The sequence below is a fragment of the Lonchura striata genome, chromosome Z (assembly GCF_046129695.1).
Source record: "Lonchura striata isolate bLonStr1 chromosome Z, bLonStr1.mat, whole genome shotgun sequence".
Taxonomy (NCBI): domain Eukaryota; kingdom Metazoa; phylum Chordata; class Aves; order Passeriformes; family Estrildidae; genus Lonchura; species Lonchura striata.
This window is the reverse complement of record NC_134642.1, coordinates 36,519,848-36,545,673: the sequence shown is the minus strand read 5'-3', so window position 1 is coordinate 36,545,673 and position 25,826 is coordinate 36,519,848. Positions and strand designations below refer to the sequence as shown.

General features: G+C 38.5%; 1 protein-coding gene across 1 annotated transcript; it reads right to left on the bottom strand.

Annotated features, from left to right (window-relative positions):
- C9 (complement C9) lies at window positions 1-23,151 on the bottom strand. The gene is made up of 12 exons (XM_021551529.3): window positions 23,044-23,151; window positions 17,431-17,548; window positions 16,639-16,786; window positions 15,168-15,315; window positions 13,216-13,354; window positions 11,546-11,764; window positions 8,240-8,480; window positions 6,830-6,958; window positions 3,516-3,694; window positions 3,079-3,307; window positions 2,174-2,353; window positions 1-508 (listed from the first exon to the last, which is right to left on the bottom strand). The coding sequence occupies exons 1-11, from the start codon at window positions 23,142-23,144 to the stop codon at window positions 2,193-2,195; spliced, it is 1,812 nt and encodes a 603-aa protein (XP_021407204.1). The 5' UTR covers window positions 23,145-23,151; the 3' UTR covers window positions 1-508; window positions 2,174-2,192.
- Window positions 23,152-25,826: the final 2,675 nt, after the last annotated feature.

The window sequence follows — 25,826 nt, the reverse complement described above, 5'->3', positions numbered from 1 at the left end:
TCTGTTAACATGTGTATAGTTTATTACTTTATTTTGATTACAGATCATTTAAGCTGCAGGTACTTTAAAATCATGCCATTACACTGTCCTGGTGTAGATAGCTGGCTAGCAGAAATGGTGAACTGGTGGAACTGGTTTGAAATACATTCAAGTTTTCTAAAAAAGGATGAAAAATAGTGAAGAAGTGATAGGAGATAGTAGCTACAACATATGTATTTGGTCAAAACTAAAAGAAATTTTACTCTCATAGCTCACTAAGGTAATGATTTTATCATGTCCCAACTATGACTGAGATGTAAAAAAATTGTAATGAACAATCGTGTGCTATGTGCTCTGGGATGACCCTGCTTGAGCAGGGATATTGGACAAGATGACCCAGTGTGGTCCCTTCCAACCTGACCCATTCTGAGACTCTGGATGATTCTGTGAAGGATGAATCAAAGATCATAATGTGATTTTCAGAAGAAGTAAATATCAGACTTCTGCTTCAAGAGTGGACTCCACATGTCTGAAACCATAGAAGCCAAAGTTAGGTTAATAATTTTTTTCTAAGAAATATTAGCTGCTTATGAGGTTTGCTTTTATTTTAATAACACTAGCTTTGTTGAATCAAGCAAAGGCTAACTTTATATCCTGAATTTAACAAGAGGGCAAAAGCACTGACCTAGAGAATGTCCAGGAGTAGGGAAGCACATAGCCATACATTCCCAGAATACAAAATCACAGAACCACAAAGTTGAAAGAGACCTTCATGATCATCAAGTCCAACCCATGCCCCAACACCTCAACTAAACCATGGCACTGAGTGCCACATCTAGTCTTTTTTTAAACACTCCACCACCTCTCCAGGCAGGCCATTCCAGTACTTTATCACTCTTTCAATAAAAAACTTATTCCTAATATCCAATCTACATTTCCCTTGGTGCAGCTTAAGACCATGTCCTCTGGTTCTGTCAGTGGCTGCCTGGAGAAAGAGACCAACCCCCACCTGACTACAGCTACCCTTCAGGGAGTTGTAGAGTGATAAGGTCACCTCCGAGTCTCCTTTTCTCCAGGCTAACCAACCCCAGCTCCCTCAGCCCTTCCTCTCAGGGCTTGTGTTCCAAGCCCCTCACCAGCCCCGTTGCCTCCTCTGGATGCACTCAAGCACCTCAACATCCTTCCCAAACTGAGGAGTGAGAACTGGACACAGCACTCAAGGCGTGGCCTCACCAGTGCTGAGTACAGGGGGAGAATGACCTCCCTGCTCCTGCTGGCCACACTGCTCCGCATACAGGCCAGGATGCCCTTGGCCTTCTTGGCCACCAGGGCACACTGCTGGCTCGTGTTTAGCTGCTGTCACCAGCACCCCCAGGTCCCTTTCTGCCTGGGCACTGTCCAGACATAATAGTTTCCAATCCCGCAAAAATTGATTTTTCAGAGACTTCCTGAGTTAGCTTGATTATCTGCCTTTAATAACCTTCTATTTTTTCTGTGTTGAAATTTTAAAATGCATATTTACTTTTGGTATGGACATTGTGTGAAGAACAGGTCTTCAGTCTGTTTAAAATCTACCACTTGCTGGTTTATTTAATTTATATTACTTATACCTGTTCTTGTGATATTTTTCTTGATCTTCCAGATCTGTATCATATTCTCTCAATGAAAATTTCAAATCTGCTGTAACAGAGTTATAGCTTTGTTGGATTTCAGCATTCTATTTATCAAGTAAGAGATTTCAATTTCAAATCTGCTGTAACACTGGCTTTGTTGGGCTTCAACACTCTATTTAACAAGTAAGAGGCTTCAGTCTCCTAAACTCTCTTAATATCTTTTCCCTGGAAAATAAGTCTCCTCCCTCTCCTTAAGACATAAGCTTTTTCATGGGTAGTCTGACTGGAGATGAAATCTGTTTCTTTTGAGGACTGCATTTTTAGTCTATTCTTATCCAGAATTCTATTCTAATCTCAAGTTTTGTAATATAACATTACTTGTAAAAACATTCAAATACAAATCTAACCATTCCAAAATTCAATACACAGTGGTTTATCAAAGGTGGTATCAAATCACAGATTTAAATGAAATATTTAAGTGAACTAACCCATCACTTCATCAACTGCATTTCTGAAATGCCCCAAATATTGGCTGAACATTTATTCTAAACTTCAGTAGCACATTTAAAGAGGCTGCTTACCTGGTTTTGAGAAGCATAACTATTTCCCTTCTTCACAGGGTCGTTTTTCAATGCTTTCTCCCTGGCATGGTCTGCCATCAGATCCTGGTGCAGGATTATTACACTGGCGAGTTCGAGTACTCTCCCCATTGATGCAGGTGGACCAGGCACTCCAACAGCTCCAGCCTCCATCAGTCACAACTGGTAGGAGGACATGGTACAGGATTAGGCCACCTACCTCTTTTAAGGTAGATCATGATTCAACTCAGTTATGGTAATTCTGCAGATCATTACAGCCTCCTGAACACAACCCATCACAAATATTTGGCTTTTAAAAATGTGTTTGTCAGTGGCAGTGCTTAAAAACCTCGGGCTTTCAACATTTTTGTCATGCTAGGAAACAAGTTGTAAGGTCAATTTTGGGCACATGTGCATTAGAAACCTTGCAACAGAGAATGAATTTACTTCACCGTAAATTTTTACGCTGTCAGTTGTGAACTGCATTCTATTCCCTTTTCCCCAACCTAATATTAAACTAGCATAGTAATTGTGAAACATGATCATGTGCTAGCAGACAGTGACTTTTTGCAGAAAACTGAAGACAAAATAATTTAAGACCGTAAGATTGCTTTTGCCTGAAATTGTTTTACCAGTACTGCATCAAGATTTGATAATACTCCTGTGTACTTTAATGAACTTTGTATCATTCCAAGACGCAGTAATTTATGTGGACAATGAACTCCAACTTAGAGTACCCTTTTTATGGAAAGAACCCAGTAACTTACTTTCCCTTCCACACTTTGCCCTTGAGATTTGACGCCAGGAGGTGTAAAGGAGATATGGTTCTCTTCCTATGAAGGCTCATTTTGTCATTCTACTGTTACAACAGATATGCTCATTTTAGTTTATTTGGAGTATCTACTCACCTTTTACTAATGTAGATTTGGGAATTTGACAAGCAATTCCCTTAAAATAACTTGAGCACAGGCATGTACAGACTCCATCTACCAGCACAAGAGTGCCTCCATTTTTACAGGGTTCACATTTGCACACACTGTATTCAGTAATGTAGTCTTCAATTGCTCTTTCCAAATTTTGTTTCTTTAAATACGCGTCTCTTATCTTAACTGGAACAAGTGTATGTATTGGAGAAGGCTGTAGAAGAAAAAATGTCCATATGTAACACACTCTTCCAAAGTTCTGAATCCTTTTGATATAACCATTAGCAGAATAAAAATCTGAAGAAACAGTTAAGATAAAGAGAATGTATGAAAGTTGATTATAAACTTGGAGTCTCACCTCCATCATAGATCAAAAGCTTTCAAACTGTAAAAAGCCACAGCTTTGAAGAAGCTGTACTTACCCTTTGCTGTATCACTACTGGGGCATCCACCAAAGATTTAGCCCACTCTATGTAATCCTCTACATCAACCACTTTGGCTCCTCGTAGTAACATCTCTTTGACTTTAACTGAAAAGTCAATCTTCCCTCCCTCAACTAAGGAAAGGACATCATCAATGACAGCATTATCATGTGCTTCTGCTGCAGAAAAAAAAAGGAGTGTGAAGAAGGATGTTTAATGCCCATGCATCTGGAAGAACAGCTGTCCTCCTAGTGAAGCCAGTCCCTCTTTATAAAATGATTGTAGAGAGAACTCTTGGTTATAGCATAATTCAATATCTCTTTGCTTATGCCTTATGTGGGAGGAAATATTTTCTTTTGCAATTAAATTAGAAAACCCTAGATGTGAAAGGAAAAGAAAGGATAGGACAAACTGAGACATATTATGGAGATCATAGTCCTTTGATGACAGGCAAAAGCTAATAAGTAATTCTACTGAGCTAAACCAAAATAGGGCAGAAATTAGAATACTGGGTGCTTTTGCTTCATAATTGAAATACAAGAGTAGAGTACTGAAAATAATTGCCTCTTATGCACTTAGCATTAAATATTCTTCCCTTTTGCAATTTTTATTCTATGTGAAACAAAGCCCATCTCCAGACACATAAATGAGCAGAGGGCAACAATGGTAGGCAGGGGAACTCAAACAGGGTAATCAGAGAAAGGGAGTCCCTGCTTCAACTCCTCCCAGGCCTGTTCCAGCAGAGCCATTAGCCCAGCAGTATGGGGCTGAAGATTAATCAGCTGCAAGATGAGTCAATGGAAGAGGTCTCTAGATGCAAAGAATAGCATTTTGGGATTACATGAATTTAAATACTTAGGATCTATTTACAGGAGTGCCATTGAAAAGGTAAGGGGGGTTCACAGTGGCTTTGGGAGGAGCAAACTTGAGAAAATAAAGGGATAAAGGCAGAAAAGGGGACTTATTGCATAAGAAAAATGACTGATCTGTGAGCTACTCTGCTGTGCACTGTCCTTCATCTTTGCAGTCTGTCCTGGCCTACCATTAAATTCCATTCTAACTCTTTCCTAGGGTGAAGGGACTCTATTCTGTGGGCATGCATATGTATAGAGCTCTATGTGCCAGCTGCTAGAGCTAGACAAGGGCTGATAGGCACCTGATGTTTGTGGTGGCAACCACTGGAACAAGTGACAGTACACATGCCAGTGTGTGATGACTAGCAGGAGTCAAGCCAGACTAGCAGGTGAATATAGGGTAAGTGGCTTGGGAGCCAAATACCAGAGCAGCTGTTGCTGTGGCCTAGATATGGTGGCTTTCTGTGATGCAGTGACAGCAACAGTCAGGAAGGGACTACCAACAGATGTCAGCTACCTGGCCTTCTGTAAGACCTTTGATACAGTTCCACATGACTTCCTTATCTCCCAATTGGAGACATATGGACCTGAGGGGTGGACTTATTGGTGGACAAGAAACTGGCTGGATGGGTACAGCCAGAGGGTTGTGGTCAATGGCTCTGTGTCCGGGTGGAGCCTGGTGACAGGTGGTGTCCGTCAGGGCTCTCTATGGGACTGATTTCCATCAGTATCTTCATCAGTCATAAAGTGGGGTCAGGTGTACCCTCAAAAAGTTTCCAGATGACACCAAACGGAGCCATTAACACAACAAAAGGATTGGGTTCTGTCCTGAGACACCCAGACAAAGTTGAGAGGTGAGCCCACAAAAACCTTATGAAGTTCAGCAGGTCCAAGTGCAAGGTGTACACCTGGGTCAAGCAATAGCAAGTCTGTGCACAGACTGGGAGAAGAACCTGTGGAGAGCAGCCCTGCCCAGAACGGCTTGGGGGTGCTGTGGGTGAGAGGCTGCACATGGCCCAGCCATGGCACTCACAGCCCAGAGAGCCAAACGTGTCCTGGGATGCATCCAGAGCCCCGTGGGCAGCAGGGGAGGGAGGGGATTCTGCCCTTCTTCTCTGCTTACATGAGATCCCATCTGCATTCAGCTCAGGGGTTTCTAACATGAGGAAGATGTGGACCCTGTGGAGCAAGTCCAGAGTAAGCCACAGAAATGGACAGAGCGCTGGAAGACCTTTCCTATGAGTGACAGGCTGAGAGAGATGGGATTGTTCAGCCTGGAAAAGAGAAGGCTCTGGGGAGTCCTCATTGCAGTCTTCTAGTTCTTGAAGGGGACTTATAAAAAGAGAGGAAGGCAATATTTTTACTTGATTAGATACTGACAGAACAAGGAGGAGTAATTTTAAATTAAAAGAGAGGAGATTTAGATTAGATGACAAAAGGAATTTCTTTACTTAGAGTGCAGTGCAGCAATGGAACAGATTACCCAGAGAAACTGTGCCTCATCCCTGTTCAAGGGCAGGTTGGATGGGGCTCTGGACAGCCTGATTTAATATGTTGCATCCCTTTCCAAAATGATGTGTTGGAACTAGATGATCTCTAAGGTCCTTTCCAAACCAAACCATTCTGTGATTTTATGGGTCCAGAGTGAGACAAGTGGAGGAACTGGATACTGGGTTTCTAGGCCAAATACTGGAGAGACCTCACAGTTCTGGGTTTGGCTGAGATCTGTTCTCATATGAATGCATTTCTGTCTAGGGCAGCTGGAGGTGAGAGGATCTAAGGACCAATTGCTGGATCGACTGAGCACCTAAGGCCAGTGCCTGGTGACATCCACAGTTCGTGTGCCTTGATGTGCATCAGAGAGTCTGCACCAGCAATGGGAGTGGAGCTGTGGGCCTGGTGTAATATGTCTCTGCCGCTAACAGGAGGGGCTAACAATGCAGTTGCTGGTTCAACTGGGTATTTAAGGTCAACTTCTGAAGTTATCTGTACTGATTATATATAAATATTTTGTTGGGACTGAAATACCTGAGGCTTGTGTTGCCTTGGACAAGATGACCTCCAGAGGACCCTCCCAACCCTCAACTGTCCTGCAATTCTGTGACATTGCCCACTGAAAGACTTCCTCCCAGATTAGATGGAGAGGAGAAAAAGATGAAACCATTTGTGCCATTTGTGTTTGCCTGAATGCTGTCTGTATTTTTTCTGTATTTATTTGTGGCCGGTGATGTGTACGTATGTATGTATGCATCAGGCTAGTGGGTTCATGAGTGTGCATGCTGGAAACACATTCTCAGGCTGTCTTGACTTAGGAGCATGGAAGAATGTGAATCTCACCTGTATTGCTCTACTGGATAGCAATAACTCTAACAGCAATAACTACATTGATTATTCAGAGGAAGCAGCTGGTATTATCTTTCCTTAAGCAAAAGATATAACATAAATCAAGGATATACTTACATTTCTCTCTGCTATAAATATTTTCACATTTACCACTATCAACATTGAAATTGGCTTGTATGTTTTTATACACGATATTAGCATCTAAGTGATAGCCCAGGCATTTTTTCACATCTTCTACAGTGATTCCTGGAAGTAGAAATAGGCAATTAGATCGATTGAATAACCATAAATAGCAAGACATTATTATCCTGAATAAATTTCAGGCCTATTGGAAATGTTTGTGGCTTTCTTCTTACTATTTATCCTTTACCTTTTCCTTGTCTATGTAATGAATATGAGGATGGCTGTAATTTGAGTGCCTGAACAGATGCAGGTGAGAACTGTGGTGACTAGGAAAATACTAAAAATGGATTTTTGTTTTTCTTGAGCTAGCTGAAAGCAGGTCTTCATTTAGGAACCTTTTTTGTAAATTTTATTATATTGAAAGTTTTTTGCCTTGTTCAATATTTACTCTTTATATACTAAATTACTGAATTCTCTCTGTCTCTCTTCTAACCTCAATTATGTTTCTCCACTGCTTTTACCCATAAAATTAATCAAGGCCAGTGATCTCTTAAAAGCATGTTTTTTCCATTAATCCTAATCCACCTCTACACAGTACTTTTTCCAGCATCTCCTTTCTCCATATTGAACCCAAACCTAATATCATCTACCACTTCAGCATTGTGTTCAGAAAGAATTTTGCTTAAAACTGGGACTTAAAGGAATCCAAAACTACAATCTTGAGGTGATAAACAGACTAATAGTGGGAAATGAAAGTGACATATTTGTCCCATGTCCCTTTTCATAGCCTGAATATTGGATAGTAGTATTGTTATTGGGGCTGCAAGCAGCATGTGCTCATTTTTTGATCTCCAAAATCAATGCAAGAATTGTCTTTTCTCACTTTATTCCCATGTGATCACTTTAATCCAGCACAAACCCACATATATCTGAACTGCCCATGAGGGAAGATTAAATTTCTACTTTTCTATTCTAATCAGGGAATGGAATATTCCAGTGTGAATAAAGCACTTCAATTTATTCCTTGTTTTTTGTCACCACCATACTCTTAGAGTGATTATACCACAAACAGGTACCAAATAGAATTTAGGATTTATGTGGGTTTTCTTGTCTTTGGACAAGATCTCTTGTGAATCATGCAATTATTGTGAGTGTGTTCACAAGGTTTGTTTATGGTTCCTTTGGCCCTTTCAGTCATAGACTTAAAACAGAGATTTTAAATAGTTCTGTAAATTATAAAGGTTGACTATTTTCTCATGCATTTCTATAATGTCACTGGTGTACCACAGGCAGCATGCACTGAACTATGCTTTCTCAGTATTTTTCCACGTACACAGATCTACCATCACATATCTCTTTGAAAGTCTGGGAACTTGGTCATAGCAAGGCCAACAGAATGCATACCTAGTCGAGACATAGCATAATTATCCAGCACGTAAACAAGTTCATATCTTCCTCCTACAGTCCCAGAGACAGCATAGTGAGTTCCATAATCTTCTAGGAATTTGAAATACTCCCCCTTGTCGTATTCAGCAGGCAGAAATTTTAAATCATCAAGGAAACTATCTGTGAGACGAACATCACGACTCCGAATTTGGAACCTTCCCAGCTGAATCTGTCCTTTTACATGCAGAAAGGTTTGGTTCTGAATGCAGGGAGAAGGAAAGAGAAGAGTGTGTCATTCTGATATGCAATACAGCACAAAAATCTATTCTGTTTTATCTGCAAAGAAGTTGCAGCACTTTTCAACGTGGCATTCAATCCAGCATTATAGAAATGGGACAAACTTATATATCTAAAAATTATATAAAAATTAGAAAGCTCTCTGATCTAAACTGAGGAAGCAGCAAGAGAGTTACTTTATTTCTCCCAATTTTGAAGAACTCTTCTGTTATTTTAGCAAGGCCTTTGTGATCTATTTGACAATATGTCTCTTGAAGCATAATGCCTTACCAAAAAGTGACTTTCTGACTTTTGTAACATTGAAAAGTAGTTCTGCATGGCTTGCTGAATACCAGAAGGTGCCCACTCTGGTCAGATGGAGTTTCTTCTTTGCTTATAGTCAGAGCAGACCTAAGTTCTCTCTTTGGATCACTTCCCTTTTATTCTCAGATTGTCAGAAGGAACAGCTCAGCTCCAATTAAAAACAACACCCTCCCAACTATTAGAAAGAAGGGCATAGCTCCAATTAAAAACAAAAAACCCCAAACCAACATCATAAAAGGAAAATTAATAAGGAAAAAAACCTTCATATTATGTATTTGAGCCATACATACATTGTAAGTCTAGATACAAAAATTGATATTTTTGTAAATTACATTCCAGGTGATTTTATATCATATTCTAAATCAGGACCTAGCTACTGCCTGTAACTTGTGAAATAAAATCTTGTGAAACAGTTGCACTTAAATTTCTAAGGGAACACATGCCTTCCAAACCCCATTATTATTTGCAGTATTTATAGTAGTTATGTGACTCCCTTAATAGTAGTGCTTAATAGGAGGTATGTAAAAAGGACATAGCATCTGACCATTATGTTATCCAGCACCATTTAAAGGATCTTAAACTGATGACTCAGATGCTGCTTAAGACTGGCAGAAATCTTCAGGTACCTAAATCACTGTGAGGAAATTTTTGTAGGTGCAATACTCCTGCCAACCACCATATACAGATCGTTTCTCTCCAGGTGCCTCCAGGCGCCTCCAAGATTATGACTTTAACTTTCAGGTGGGCTCTGGAGGGGTCTCATGCAGGGACTGTCACTCCACTACCCTGCAGCCCTGTGATTTTGCAGTGATAGAAATCTTCTTGTGACAGATTGTGATTTATTCACTGAACTGATCTCTCAGCACAAATTTGAATCCAAAGCTCCTATCACAAGCCAATAGACTATAAGCAGGCATTAAAACCCCGTGAGCTGTAGAGCTTGATCTTTTAAGTCTGTAAAGATTCATGATTTGAGGTTTAAATGATTTGTTTCTGTCACAAGAAAACCCATACCAGTACAAAGGCAATGTTGGGTTCAGCTTATCTTTATAGTGCAGGTCTTTGTCTTCAGTATTATTTCAATTGATCAGTGATAAAACTTAGTTTAGCTTTTCCTTATAGCTATTTGACATGCAGAGCTTTGAATGGGTCCTAGAAAACAAAACTGACAAACTTGAAAATATTAATTAGTTGAGGAAAATCAAGTATTCCTTGCATATGGTGCACTTCAGCTCTATGGAGTTGATATGCCTTGTATATGGTGGCATATTGTAATCACAGACCTTGGCATAAAGTGTGGAAAAATGAAAATGGTATATGGCCTGATTAGTTAATTCCATTAGCACACAGCTGCTGGGGTAGGCCATAATGTTGTGTTCTGCTCATTTTGGCTGAGGGAAAAGTTAGTTTTCTTCACAGTGGCTAGCATGAGACTATGTTTGGGTTTAGTGCTGAACACAGGTTTGATAATACAGAGATATTTTTGTTATTGCTGGACATTGCTTACACAGAGCCAATACCTTTTCTGCTTTTTGTACTGCTGTGCTGGCAAGGAAGTTGGGGGTGCTTGGAAGGTTAGGGGATACACAGCTAGGACAGGTGACTCAAATTGATCCAAATTTTCCATATCTTATGATATTGGCTCTGTATATAAATCAGGTTGAAGAAGGAGGAAAGGGGAAGGATGTTTGGAGTGATGGCATTTGTTTTCCCAAGTCCCATTACATGTGATAGAGCCCTGCTTTTCTGGAGATGCCTGAACACCTGCCTGCCCATGGGAAGCAGTGATAGAATTCCTTGTTTTACTTTGTTTGTGTGCATGGGTTTTGTTTTAAACTTTATCTCAACTTTTGTGTTAAACTTTATCTCAACCCATGAGTTCTCTTGTTTTCACTCTTCCCATTATCTCTCCGAGCCTGCTGGTGGGGGAGTGAAGCAGCTGCCTGGGATTCAACAACAACATGTCTAGCATAACTTTTTGTGGTCTATCTCATTTTGACCACACTAAATGCTAAGGCTACTTCTTTACTATCAAATAAAACAGGGTAGCATCTTTCCACTCTTTCAAAGGGCAGGTATTGCTTATGCACAATCCCAAAATGGCTTGCTTTTCTGAGACTGTCTACAAGATCATTCCTTTCAAACATGCTGTGGGGAAGTGCAGGATGGGCATTGCTTATGAGAACTAGTACTGACTTAAGTTGTGTAAGCAAGCTAATAAAATGGTAGATTATCTTGGATTGGTGCCCATTCCTTATAGTCCTAGCTAATTTATTAGTACAGATGTACCCACATGTCTGAGATTTGACCTTTTGGTCATTATTCCTAAAATTTAGTTTGTGTTTATACAGTGTAGGCCTACTCACTGGCAATTTTTCATCATAAGACTTGATCTCATTTGTCCACATTGCACTAGATCAGAGCTGCTCTCTAATCAGGATGAGACCAGAGGTCTTGATTCTTTATAACACCAAGCCCCTGGTGAAGATGAGGGTCCTTGCTAGTCAAAGATAAACAGTGGGAAAAAGAAAATGCTTTGAGTTGCCATTTGGCCATGTGTGAAATCTTAATCCTATTGTTACCAGTACTTCATTAAAAAGAAAAAAAATTAAAAAGCAGCAGCTCTCTAGAATATTTAGATTATTATTGCCTAATCCTAACACTGTATAAACTGTACCATTTGTAAAATATTTACATTAAAACCTTTAGAAGAATTAATCTCACCCTTTCTGTGTAGCTTTGCAGGATGGAACCAAACGTATAATTCTTTCTGTAGTCATATTTGAAATGTCCTTGTGAAGCATTTTTGTTACTCCCATCAGTAGGTGTGTATTTCAAAGAGGCATCAACACTAAAATATTTTTGTTTTTCTATGTAAACCTCTCGTAACATTTTCACACGATCATGGTAGTACACAGATGAGAAAGTTTTGTCTGCTTTTGTCTGAGAAAAGATAGAAAAGAAGTTGTATGAGAAAACAACAGGCACTAGTTGGAAAATCTATGTAGCACTTTAAAGCTGGATTTTTACAGAGCATATAAATGCATTTTTTTACAGCTCTTTTTCCTTTTAAACCAAAACAAATGGAAATAGCACTCCCTCCACAAGCCACCTCATCAGGATTAGTTCTGTGGTTCAAAGATCACTGAACTTACTGCAATGATAATAGTTTAGTGAATACTAAATCTCAACATGTAACACTGATTATGTGTGTCAACCATCCCTTTACACTGTCTACAGCTTCCTTGTGAGAGAATAGACAGACACTGATCTCTACCCCCGGTGACCAGTGACAGGCCTGAGTAAATGGCCTGAAGTTGTGTCATAGGAAGTTTAGTTTAGATATTAAAAAAGTTTCTTCACCCAGAGGGTGGTTGGGCAGGACAGCTCCCCAGGGAAGTGGTCACAGCACCAGCCTGACAGAGCTCAAAGAAGCGTTTCAAAAATGCTCTCAGGTGTGACCCTGTGGTGTCCTGTGCAAAGCCAGGGGTTAGACTCAATGATCTTTGTGGGTCCTTTCCAGCTCAGGAGATTCTATGACTCTATGTGAGGAATAATAGTCTCTCTTTCCTGAAACACAGTTAAGATTTGCTAGAAGTTCCTGACTTCTGAAGTAAGTCAGAATTATGATTATGATTCTTCTTTTCTTACAGCAAACAATAACTAATCCAGCTATTTTAGTATACTTCAGCAGAACATCACATTTTAGCAACTGAAAATTATTAAACATCATAACCAAACATAACCAGAGATCTCTGGGTCAGATTTACTCATTTTGGAAGGACCTGGTTTAAATAGTATTTGTTTTATCAAGTTCCCATTTACAGTAATTTAGAAGGCAAAATTGTGCTCTGATTTCTGAAAAGTATCTAACTTTTTTTCAACAATCATCAACATTTTTGGTGTTCAAACCTCACTAAAAATCATAGCCTGAAACTTAAAAGCCTAACAATTTTTTTTCCCAGTGCGACAGACAAAATTATCACTGGTGAAAAAACAAGTAGGACTAGAATATTGTATTATGTCTGCATTTTTATCAGTGGCTTTTACATGTCCTTGAAAATGTAGATGATTTTCTCTTCTACCTAGTAAAAGTTAGGTATTTTAATCTTTTCTGTACATCTTCTGTTCATTTCTTCTTCTTATATTCTAAACATTCCAGAAAGATAGTTTCATTTATTGTGCAAAGGTGCAGCACAAATTGTGGGAATTTGTCTGGCATAACTGAGTTTAACTGCCAAAGTAAATGAGAACATAACCTCTTTCCTTCTGGACTTTAGCACAAGCCTAAGCCTAAAACTGTGCTGTCTGGCTCAAGAGATATGCTAAGTGTTCCAAGAGTATTTCAGTAGCTGGAATTCAGTTAAACACATCCTATTTTGCAAAGGACTTACATCATAAGTGAGAACAGCCACATTCCATGGCTTGCGGTAGTATGTCCGTGTGTTCCCATCACGCACCCGCTCACAAAGACCATTGAAAAACTCATTGTCAAATGGGCTGGCCATTGGTTGCATCCCTAAAACATTGATTCTACAAGACAAATGCAAGAGAAGTCATACACCCTCTTTCAGTAAAGGAGTGTGTGTCAGCACACATGACCTGTAGACTGAAAAAGCTGTATTCTGTCAGGGACAGAGACTATAGCTGTGAAACTGGATCTTGCTGCATCCAAGCAGCTTGTCACATCTCTTGTGCTTTCTCATCTGTGTATTGGAGATAGTTACATATTTGGTAAAATTCTTGAAGGATCATATATGAGAAATGAACAAATAAAAGACATTAAACCTCAAACACAGTGAAAACCTTAGGCATAAAAGGAGGTAAAAAACATTTTTGTTGACCAATATATTTGTGAGAAAGAACATTTGTTCTGGACAAGTACATCTGTGAGAAAGCATTCCTTGTAGATTTGAAATGTACATATTTTTTTAAATAACTTATATTAGTTTGTTTGCTGGTAGGCACTCGGTTATTAAGCGTGTACAACATCCATCAAATCTTTAGAAGGAATATACAGCTACTCCTAGCATTGTCTCTTCTTGCAGTGTGTGATCTAGTGGAATGGCAGCATTTCCTGGAGCATGAGAGAGGAAATCTAAACCATTACAAAACCAAGGAGGCAGGCGCATCAGCTGTATACTTCTATGCATCTATATACTTCCAAAAATAACTCCTGGGAGGATTCTATATAATTTATTTGCCCTTTTGTGCCTCTTTCATCCATTTCAATCTTTTCAGTATTTCCAATATTTACATCTGGCAAATGTATGTGTACCTTTCTGAGTGTAGAAAGTGTTAAGCAAGCCATCAATGTCAGCAGTGTCATTACTGCATCTCTATACAACATTTTATCATGCAAGATTTTAGTAACATATTGTAATAGAAGCTTCAAAAATTGCCTTTGTTCTTGGTTTACTTCCTCATGCTAAAAACCCAGCATTTTTGCTCTTGCACAGTAAGAAGTTAAATGAAAAGGATGTATAATTTTGGTGCTGTAGTATACCATTTTATAGTATATAATAGTATACTATTATACGCTATACAGAGTATATAGTATATATAATCTATATAGTATATAGAGTATATATATAGTATATATACCATATATACTATATATATAATAGTATATATACTACATACTGTATATAGTGCTGTAGTATACTTTTATCTTCTGGTGCTGTAGTATACTTTTATCTTCTGTTCAGTGTGGATTGCTGCCTTTTAACTCTATTTGTAGGTAAACAATATGTCACATTTTCTTTTTGTTAGAGATGAAAGAAATCCAGCAGGGTCTGAGAACAAAAAAATTAATTTTCAACTTAAATTAATGATGAATGCTCCTGTAAACAACAAAGATCCAGGAAGTGGGCAATGCAATACTGGAAGAAAGCTGCACATAAAGTGTTGCTGCAGTAAGGCATCCCATTATATAAATGGTCAAGAGATATTTTCTCCCTTTCAGACATGCATTTTAGCAAAGTAATTGACAGTTAATCATTGATTGTGAAATATCATTAGGAAAAAAATCTATATACCTGTAACATTTTCATTTAAAAATGTAGATTTATTCATGTGCATTTATATATTATTCTTTTTACTAACATTATGATTGATTTACACTGTCTGCAGTGCATATTACACTGCATGTTTTATCCTCACAAGTATATGAAATAAAATCATAGTTAAGTGTTGTTGCAAAGGCTACTTAGCATTTCTAAATACAAATGCTACCATGATTCATATTCCACTTTTGGGAATGTCACTGTACCCCAGTTTTTTTCAGCTGGCTTTGGAGATAATCGCAAACTCTTCACTAGGCCCAATACTACTTTTTACTACATACCCATGTCCTGCAGTCCTGCCAACTTCAGACACATCAACATCATGCTTTCGACATGGTGACCGTGGTTCAGAATCACAGTCATCTTCATCAGAATAGTCTCCACAGTCATTATCTACGTTGCACACAAGTCTTCGCTTTATACATCGTCCTGATCAAAGAATAAAACATTGCCTGAATGCATTTTTATCAAGATGGACTTTAAATGTCACTCTCAGCTACTTTTTATTAAGATCTTCCTCTATATATATTTCTTCTGCTGTCTTGAGAAATTAAAATCCTATGCTCTGCCACTTTTAAATGAAAAAACCTGCATGCAACTGTTATATATAAGTTAGTAGGATGACTGAGAAAAGTAAGTTGCAGGAGAACTGTTGTCATCTGAGGAAAATTGTTGCATCCTAGACTGTTCTAAAGTAAAGTTCAAATGTTTGGTTGGTTGGAGTTTTCTTATTTGTGTTAAGAGAATACAGGAAAATATCAATTCAGCATCAACAAAAATTATTTCTAAATAATTTAAGTTTTTGCTGTTTGGGCTATGTAATTTTGATAATACGGACATGTAGTGTCCAAAACTATAGTGATTTGTGCTCTAAAGCAACAGGGAGTAGGAACTTTCCTGAATTTATATATCACAACTTTTAGAAAGACTGTTTTTTTTTGTTGTTTTTTTGTTTTGTTTTGTTTTGTTTTGTTTTGTTTGTTTGTTTGTTTTTTCCTATAGAATTTACAGACTTTAGTAAATTAGCTGTAGCATAATAAATCAATACTTTGGTATAATCAACCGCACCTGTAAATGCCACACAATCTATGTGAACTAGTAGTTGAAGCTTTAAAAGTTTTCTAATTTTAAATTGCTCTATTTGCACTTTTCAGTGTTTGAGTTAAAAGCCATACAAAGAATGGCTTAGAACTTCAAATTCTTTTGCAATCTTTCTGTTTTTGTTTTGACTAGTTTTACTACTATTAACTTTTCCTACTTTATTTTGATTTGTGATTAATCTTGGGCACATGCATCACTTTTCAAATTTATATCGTCTTTTGGATCTAGATGCATGCTGGTCTCCAGCTATCATCTATCATGCCAGTTAGATTGGTAAACTTCCATATCCATTCTGTTAAGATTCCTTCAATCCTAGTTTTTTCCTGATGGTTTTTCATAAAACCTTGTGATCCAGTAGCAAGTGGGGCAGTTAAGCTAGAAGAAAGGATATGGTCACTATGGTTAGCTTCTAACCATGGAGTAGAAGTTACAGAAGAATTTAAACCAGGTGCAAACTAAAATGGAAGATGAGAGGAATGTACCCCTCCTTAAATGGTTTTGCTGCGATGGTTTTGGCATTGTGGTTTTGAAACCACCTGTCCATGGACTGTTTTTAAGTGATAGCATGAGGCTGATGTAATTTGTTCACAGAACTAAAATGTGGTTTCTGAGTTACTGCTTTACTTGCTATGGCATGAAGACAAAACCTACCCGAACTGCACTGAAAGTCAGCACCACAGTCTGCTTCTGGTTCTTCAGGACAGGCTTTGCTGGTTTTACAGGTTTGTGTGTCTCCTAGGGCCTCCAGGCATGCTTTTCCACCAAACTGCCCAAATCTTTCAATATGTCTGGAGCGAAACTTGAAAGGAAAATAACAGTATTAATATTGCTCATAGAGAAAACTCTACCAGAACTTCAGAGTTTCCAGCTGAACTTAGAGCTTTTCAAAACTAAACATATTTGGTGAATTTTTGTTGAAAATCCACAGGCAAAATTAATGAATAAAATAATATTGAAATAATAGTTATGATTAATAATACTTAGCTAGCATGTAAAGATGCTAATTTTCACTACCTTGTTTACTTCACTGTTTCGTTTACATCTCTCCACTGTGGAGTGGATCATTTATACTTAGTATGTTTTCAAGTTTTTGGTTTTTTAAAGCCCTAAGAGAACGCCCCTAAGAAAAAAAAATTGCTTTGGAAAATAAATTGTATGGGTTGTGACTTTTTTTTCTTTAAAGGGAAAAATGTATTGAAAAATAAAGTTTTAAACAGAAACACACACACACCCAAAACAGGCTTTCTATGAAAAACTTCAATGAGAACACTGGATGTAGTTTTCTCTTAGTTTGTGGCTTCAAATCTGACATTACTATGGGTTTCATCAAATCATGAACATACAGTATTAAGAGCTGCAATCTGACACTTTCTCATAACCAACAGGCACACAGATATCCCTTTGGTTGTGACTTTGGAACAAAGACTTCCAAGGACAGCTTACCCTTTGATTTGTGCATGGGTCACAGGGCCCCCATGTGCTCCAGCTGCTCAGTTTGCAATCTATTGGAGGTGGAGCGTTCAATTCCCTTGTTCCCCTGTGGAAAGCTTTTTCTGAAGAGCTGTCAAACAAAACATTCCAGTACAGTCCTGGGCAGTATACTAAAATCACATGTGAGTTTGTATTTGAACCATAGATCAATATTTTGGAAGCATCTTCAAGCTGATTTCTGTTTCACTTTCATGAAAGTATTTAGATGTATCAACAGCTGCCTAATATTAAATTCTTTGGTGGTTTAAAATTACATTAAAAACAACTTTGAAGACGTAATAAGCCAGGTCTTTTCCCCTTTTAGATCTTTGTGCATATAAATGCCCTTAAGGTGGATCATGTTATTGAAGAGAATGAAAGAAAAACACACAGAAAAACATCTGCATTCTCCTATTCAGACAGTGGTTGTGTTCCACAATATGTAAAGTTAAGGACTAATGCACAGCAGAACATCTCAAATGGATGTAGCACTTCAACACATCTTTGTGATTTTAGCTAATTGACTTTGATGATGTTGCTCTTAACCCTGGATAAAAGTGTAAATGCCTTCGAGAATTGAAAGAAGACTCATAATTAAAGGTATTACTTGGTAACGGGATAATTTACATTGCTAGAAAAAACAAACATGTTTAGCTATCTTACTATACTCTTGAAGTTAGGCCTATTTTTTTAAGAGTTACTTGTCATTTTGGTGCACAGTTTTAAATATCATCAAACTTCTCAGCACGTGTAAGGTCATTACTTAATAGAGATCAAGTTTTGCTAAAGCACCCTCTGGTAGATACTAAAAACTCATGCCTTTTAGAATGATTTACCAAGTTTAAAAGCCAAGGCTTTTGGTTTACTGTGACCTTATCTTCAATGGTAAATAGCAGAGGACTAAGGGAGAATTGAAGTGTGACTTGCCTTTTTTACTCTAATAGTAGCTTATTCCAATTAGGCCTTACATGATGATTATTCATCATCATGTAGCAATCCTCTCTGTATCTCTCAAAATTAAGGCTCTGCTCTGCAATGGGACCTTCTTTGCTGAGGCCGGCTGGTTGGCAGATCTGCAGCTCCTGTAGTATGAGGTACCTATGGGTTTTCATTGCAGGCAGGGCTTTGCCCTTCACTCTTTGACCTCCTTACATCATAAAAATATCACAGGAGTCTAAACAAATTTAACCTGATTCCATATAAGATAAGAAATCTGCAGTTTGGGCAACAAAAACATAGCAGTTCGTCCAACTTCCTGGTGCTATTTATTCTATGTAAAGTTTACATATATTCTAAGTTCTTACTGAGAAAATAAATCTACCTCTTTTTTCCTGAGCCCTAACCAGCTCAGGAATCACAGACATGCTCAAGATTTTGCCATGACAGCTATTAAACATAGAAATAGGTTACCCAGGGAAGGGTAGAATGTCTTTCCCTGGAAATATGCAACACTATTGTCAGGACTCCTGGATAAGCTAATCTAAAGCCCTGTTTTGAACAGAAGATCTCCAGAAGTTCCTTTCAACCTAAATTTTCAATGTATTCAGCAGTTCTTTGAAATTCTGGAAAGTTGTATTGTATTTGAAATTTGATGTAGCTCCCTAGTCTCTTCAAAACCAACTCTTCCATCTGCAAGTAGCTCATCTTATGGGTACCCCAGACTAAGCAAGTAATTCTTAAAACGTTCCTGTACAGTTTTATATGTATTTACCACCACTCAGCATGACAGTAACATCAACAGTGGGCAAAAAATTAAAATCTATTTCTCTGGTAAATGGATGAGAATCAGCTTGTTCCTTACTGTATCTACAGGATGTCTTTCCATCTTCTTACTGATGGAGGACTACAAACCTCTGAGTAACAATATCTATTCTGGCATCTTGGGTTGAAGACTGACAGGTTGTCCTTAAAGACAGTAGGAGTGAGAAACCTTCGATGCTAGACCTATAAGATATTTTGTGGCATCTGATGGGATGTCTGGAAGCAGATACTTATATTATTCCTAGCAATTACCAAGTATTCTGATGTTAGACAAATTTACATTGAAATATATTTCTGAACTGCTACTTTATTAATGTAAAAATAGAGCCAAAAATCCTTACAGGCAGTAAGGATTAATCACGTAAAGCAGCCATGTGCCTAAAAAAAGCAATCAAACTCAAGCTACTTCATGTCCTAAAGGTTTTCCCAGAGGTTGTTGTAAGGAATTATTTAGAGTCTAAAGTAAAAATCACAGGCAGAAAAGACTGAGTTGAAGTCTCTAAGGCAAATAGAAGCCTTGCCATCAATTGTCTGCAATCTAGAACTAATGGTAGTCTCTTACTGCCTTTCAGGTAACAATATTTTTCACATAATGAAAGGTATTTTCCAACTTAAGTGATTCTATCATGTTGTGATAATCAGAATTTAGCAAATTTTGCAAGAATATTAAATTAATTGAATTGATATACACACATCCATTGCTGGGCCTTCTCCAGCATAGTGTATAATGTTCACATGATTTGGTGCAGATTTAGCTTTAGGGTTTTGAATTTACTTGAGGTTAGATAAACAAACATAAAATAAAAAAAGAAAATCAGAAAAATCTAATTGCAAATTATTAATAAACTCTGAAACACCACTAATACATCCACTATTAAGATTATCTGGGAAATCAAAGGGGCATATATTCAACAACATTGTTTAAAAGAATCAAGATACTACAAAAATTTGCAAACTTGTCACCTCCACATTAAATTTGAAAACCACATTGAAACAGATGCTAAGTCACACAATTTAAATAGGAGAGGACATAAAAACAACTCAGCTACTGAAGAACATCATTGAAGGTGACAGCTGAGAGCAGAAATTCAGAGGTGGACATGGAAATCAAAATACCTTCTCTGGTATTCTCTGTTGAGAGGTTTGAGGGACAGAAGAGTACTCTTTGGAAAGCAAAAGCCATTTCACAATCAGTACACAGAACAGTGTGCACCTTGTCTTGGATTGCACAGTACACTTTATACACTCACAGGCTGCACTGCTCTGGTGATTTGTTGTTGAGTCATACTTCAGAATAGAGAGCAGTTGACTTCATCAGTTACAAAATGAATGACTCAAAAAAGAAGTCTTGATTTGATAATTATCACTCGCCAAGAAATAAGGCACATCTCTCTTGAATTTGAAGACATGATAGCATCACATGAGAGCATAACTTTGCCCACAGTAGCTGCTAGCACCATCTTCAACTGCACAGCCTTGGGTGTGCTGTGGAGCCAAGCTGTTGGCCAATGTTGCCTGCTATGGATTCTCTCTAATAATCAAATCTTCTGTCTGGACCATTTCTAACTGAGCGTGCTAAACCTGTGTTTTAATTCTATTTGAATGTTAAAATAATAATAACCATCAAAACATAAGAAGCAAGTGCCTGCCCAATCTAGTGGCCTTCTGTGGTGGAATGCTTCCATCAGTGGACAAGAGAAGGGCTGCAGATGTCGTTTATATAGACTTCTGTACAGCCTTTGACATGATCCCTCACAACATTCTTCTCTCTGAATTGGACAGAGATGGATCCAATTCCATACTGATAGATTGATAAGAAAGTGGTTGTATGGTCATGTCCAGAGGTTAATGGTCAAGGACTTGGAGTCCCAGGGACATCAGTGACAAGTGGTGTCTCTCGGGAGTCCGTATGGTGACCAGTATTATTTGATAACTTCATTAGTAACATAGAAAAAGCAATTGAGTACACCCTCAGTAAATTAGCTGATGACACCAAGCTGAGTGGTGTTGTTGACACTTCTGAAGGGTGGAACACTATTCAGAGAGACCTGGACAAGCTCAAGCCCTTGGGAATCCGATGAGGTTTAACAAGGCCTAGTGCTGATTCTGAACTCGGGCTGGGACAACCCCTGGCACCAGCCCAGGCTGGGCATGAACAGACCCAGAGCAGCCCTGCCCAGAAGGGCTTGGGGGTGCTGTGGGTGAGAGGCTGCACATGGCCCGGCCATGGCACTCACAGCCCAGAGAGCCAAACGTGTCCTGGGCTGCATCCAGAGCCCCGTGGGCAGCAGGGGAGGGAGGGGATTCTGCCCCTCTGCTCTGCTCTGCTGAGACCCACCTGGAGAACTGCATCCAGCCCTGGTGTCCTCTAAACAGGAAAGACATGGACCTGCTAGAGAGTCCAGAGGAAGCCACTGAGATGATCAGAGGCATGGAGCATCTCTCCTGTGAGGAAAGGGTGAGAGAATTGGGATTTTTCAACCTGGAAAAGAGGGAGCATAGGAGTGACCTCACTGCAGCCATCCCTTATCTGAAGGGAGTCTACAAGAAAGATGCAGAGGGGCTTTTTACAAGAGCATGGAGTGACTGGATAAGGGGAAACAGATTAAAGAGAGTAGGTTTAGATTAGATATTAGGAGGAAGTTTTCTGTTGTGAGGGTAGTGAGGCATTGGCCACTACCCTTGCCCAGAGGAGTTGTGCATGCCCCATCCATGGAAGCATTTAAAACCAGACTGGATGGAGCCCTGAGCAACCATGTGTCATGAAAGGTGTCCCAGTGCACAGCTGGGACTCAAAAGCACAGAGAGCCAAAAGTGTCCTGGGCTGCATCCAGAGCAGAGGCGACCTTCAAGATCATCTTGTCCCTACCTTCCTGCTGTGTGTAAGGACATCTCCCACTAGAACAAATTGCTCCAAGTCTCACCCAACCTGGCTTTGAACACTCCCAGTGTTGGTAATCCATAGCCTTCCTGGGCAACCTGTTCTAGTGTGTCACCATGCTCACAGTGAACAACTCCTTCCTAATATCTAACCATAACTACCCTTCAGAGTGTACCCATTACTCCTCCTCCTATCACTGTAGTTCCTTATGAAGCATACATCTCCTGGTTTCCTGTAGGCACCTCTAGACACTGGAAGGTCTGGGGACTGTAGGGTCTCCACACAACCTTCTCTTCTCCAGGATAAACAGCCCCAGCTTTCTCAGTTGTTGTTGTAGGGGAGGTGCTTCAGTCTTCTAATTAACATCGTGCCTTTCTCTGGACTTGCTTAAACATATATCTATTATAAACCTCACATTTTTTCATCACTTAGTTTTGACCATTCTTGTGAATGAAAAATTTCTGGTAGAGCAGCTCTTCAGTTTTTTTTCACATGACTATTTGGTAGGGACTGGGCCTTCATTTTCCTCTTAGTGATACTTGCATTGAAAACACAAAGGCTGTATTTCCAAAGATTAGAAATAGGCAGTCTAGGAGACTTTAAATATTAAGAGAAGCACTGTCAGCATAAAATTGTTCAGCTTCAGGAAGAAATAGATTAAGTATTTGCACACAGCATGCAACAGAAAAAGGTACCTGAGCTTTCCCTGCCTGCAAAAATATGCCTTCAACTACTTCAACAAGCACCTTTATTTTGTCACATACATCCAAAATAAACAAATCATTGCTATCTGACTCCTCAAAATACAGCAAGAAATAGTTTTTTTTTTCTTTTCATATGATATCTGGGTAAGGTACCATTAGAAATGTCCACACAGGATATTTCTGCTCTGTGCTAGAGAAATGAAACAGTGGAGACGGCTGCAGACGAAAAAGAACACTTACCTTCTGCTTTCCCCCCAAACTGAGGCAACTGTCTCCACATTGTATAGTATGGCTGTAAGCTGCAGAATAACAAGCATGGTTCTCATTTTGTAGGTGAGCATACTAGAACTATTGTGACTGAATTTGTAATTTATTTATTTGTTCCTTTAGTTATTTATTACCAAGAGAACAAACAAAAAGCAGTGTGTACTGAAGAATGCCAGTAACTGGCAAAAACTGCCTTACTGTAAGTGCCCTAAAGTCCACTTCTCAGAAAATTCCACTTTCTCCCTGAATGGGGAAATACTATGAAGGATTTCAAGGTTAAAAACAAAGCGATTTTGTTTAAAAGTATCTTTTGAATATAGGAAAGACATGATGTATTGAATTAAGAGAACAATTAACTGCCTAGTGAAAAAGTTGTTGTAGCAGTGACTCATGTAAAGAACAAGTAATTCCTAAAGCAGAGCTGTTTACAAGAGCAAGTTCAATGCATAACAGCTTTGGAATCCTCCTCCCCCAGCCAATATAAAAGACCAACACATTATTTTTTGAGGATTTGAATGAGACTGAAAGTCTTTTAGTTTTCACTCTGTCACAAAAATCCAAACCACAAGCCAACTTTTTAGAAGAGCATTCCTTTTCAGTGGTTTGCTGTAATCCAGATTTAAGGCATCATGTGTTGGACACAGTCACAAGTCACTCATAAATAACCTTCTGTTTAGCTGTTAAGAGTTACATATTTGGATACAATCTTAAAATAATGATCTGAGGTAAAGATTTTTTTCAATTACCATGGTAATTTGGAAAAACAGTAAAAGTAGTTTTATTTTTTTCTATTCCCTGATTTTGTGGCAGGGTGAGAAATTTCCCCTCTACTCAAGCCTTGATTTGGATTATTTTATTTAAAGAAATCTTCATCTGGTGCAGCCTCAGTCCAGCTTGATGAGTCCAGTTACAAAAACTTCATTTGTTAGGCAAGAATGCAAGATACAGACACTTGTAATATTGTATTGTTTCATCAAAACTGCTATCACAGTTCATGGTTTGTTAAGACAGAGACTCGGAGTAAACAGCTATTCAAAGTTAGCTATCAGACCAGCAAGCATCTTTGGCCAGCTTGTAAGAGGTCCCAGTCTAAATGAGCATCCTGATGTCCATTTCAAAATCTGAACAGCAGTGATTTAAATCCTTAACTCAATAAGGTAAACATATTCCTTCATGGTGGCATTAAGGCAGTCAATTGTCCTTTTAGTTTTAATACTAAATGATATGTTGCCAAGAAGATAAAAAAAACCCCAAAACAAACAAACAAAAAAAACCAAACAAAAAAAACCCAACCAAAATGAAAAGAAAAAAACCCAGCCACCCAAACCCCCAGAAAACCAAACAAAAAACTGCCAAAAAAATTTCACTGTGACTCCGTGAAGACCCCTTAAGATCTGTATTTCAAGATGGGTAACAAATCTCTTGTAATTAGTTGTTTTTAACCCCTAAACAATATTAGAAATAAGCAGAATAGTCTAAACCAGCAGTTTACTAACAGATTTGTTTTTTAATCTGTCTCTGTTAAAAGAGTTACATAATTTCTTCTGAGTACAAGAACATGTTCTCAGATTTCCCAGTATCAATTTAGATTTCCTGCAAAGCTGGAATATCCAAGCTGTATTATTGAAACTTCTTAGTGCAATGCAATTTAATTACTCAGCTCCCACAGTCCTGCAGAAAGAAGCAAGAAAGCATCTTTAGCAGCAACAAGCTCAGGTTGCACAGCCAAAGGGACAAAATTCTAGTGACAGTTCTTACTATATCAGTTTGAGATTATTTTTTAATATGGCAGAGCATTTGTTGAATAGGTCCTATGCAAGAAGTTACAGAAAGACACTTTGCCATCAGACAGCTACAGAACCTGTGAAGAATGATTCTCAGAAGGCTTTGAACTTCTAATGTCAACTAGACCACAACACTGACAGAGGACAGAATTAACAGACACACTGATGCTCATTTGGTATGAAGAGTTGCTTCTTTTTAATGCCATTAAGTAACAGATACTACAGCTTTATATAACAGTGTACATCAATAAGTTTCTACATTTCCAGTTTGAGACAAATACTTAAATTCGTGATTTTTTTTTTTTTTTGATTTAAAAAAACAAAAATTGCAATACAGAAAGTGCAAGAGAAGTTTGTATACAAGACTAATTGCATGACTGGCTGAATTGGGTACTAAGGCGGTATTCAAGTTGACTTTCTTAGCTCTCCAGTTTAGCAACGGCTTAGGCATTTGATTTAACAATAATACTTCAAGTTTATACTTAACAGAAAAACTTCTAACATCAGTCATCAACACTGGCCAAGAATGTAGCTGTCACAAGCAGTTGTTCCAAAACCTGTTAGTAAAGAGGCCCTTGAGAAAAGGCAAGTTTTCCAAGAGACAGAGGACTACCTCACATTAATGGCACAGAGGTTGTTCATCTGTTCTCAAGGAGCCTAGGCATGGAGTGAAGCCATTTTGGTGTTTTTGTTTTCTAGAATGTTGGAAACATCCCCCAGTACACTAAGTGACAAATCAAACTGAGCAAATCAGGGATTCACTGAGATATAAGCAAGAACCCTACCTGCTTGTTTCATTTGTTTGCCAAGCCACCTTAATAGGAATCCTAGTAGTTTTAACCTCCCTGAAAACTGCCATATTAGCACCAAGACAATAGTTAGTGTCCACTGCTACCTAAATGTTCTGCAAGAAGTTTTTCAGCTTACAGTGTAGGCCTCTAGTACTCAGGGCTTCAGCAGTGCTGTTACAGA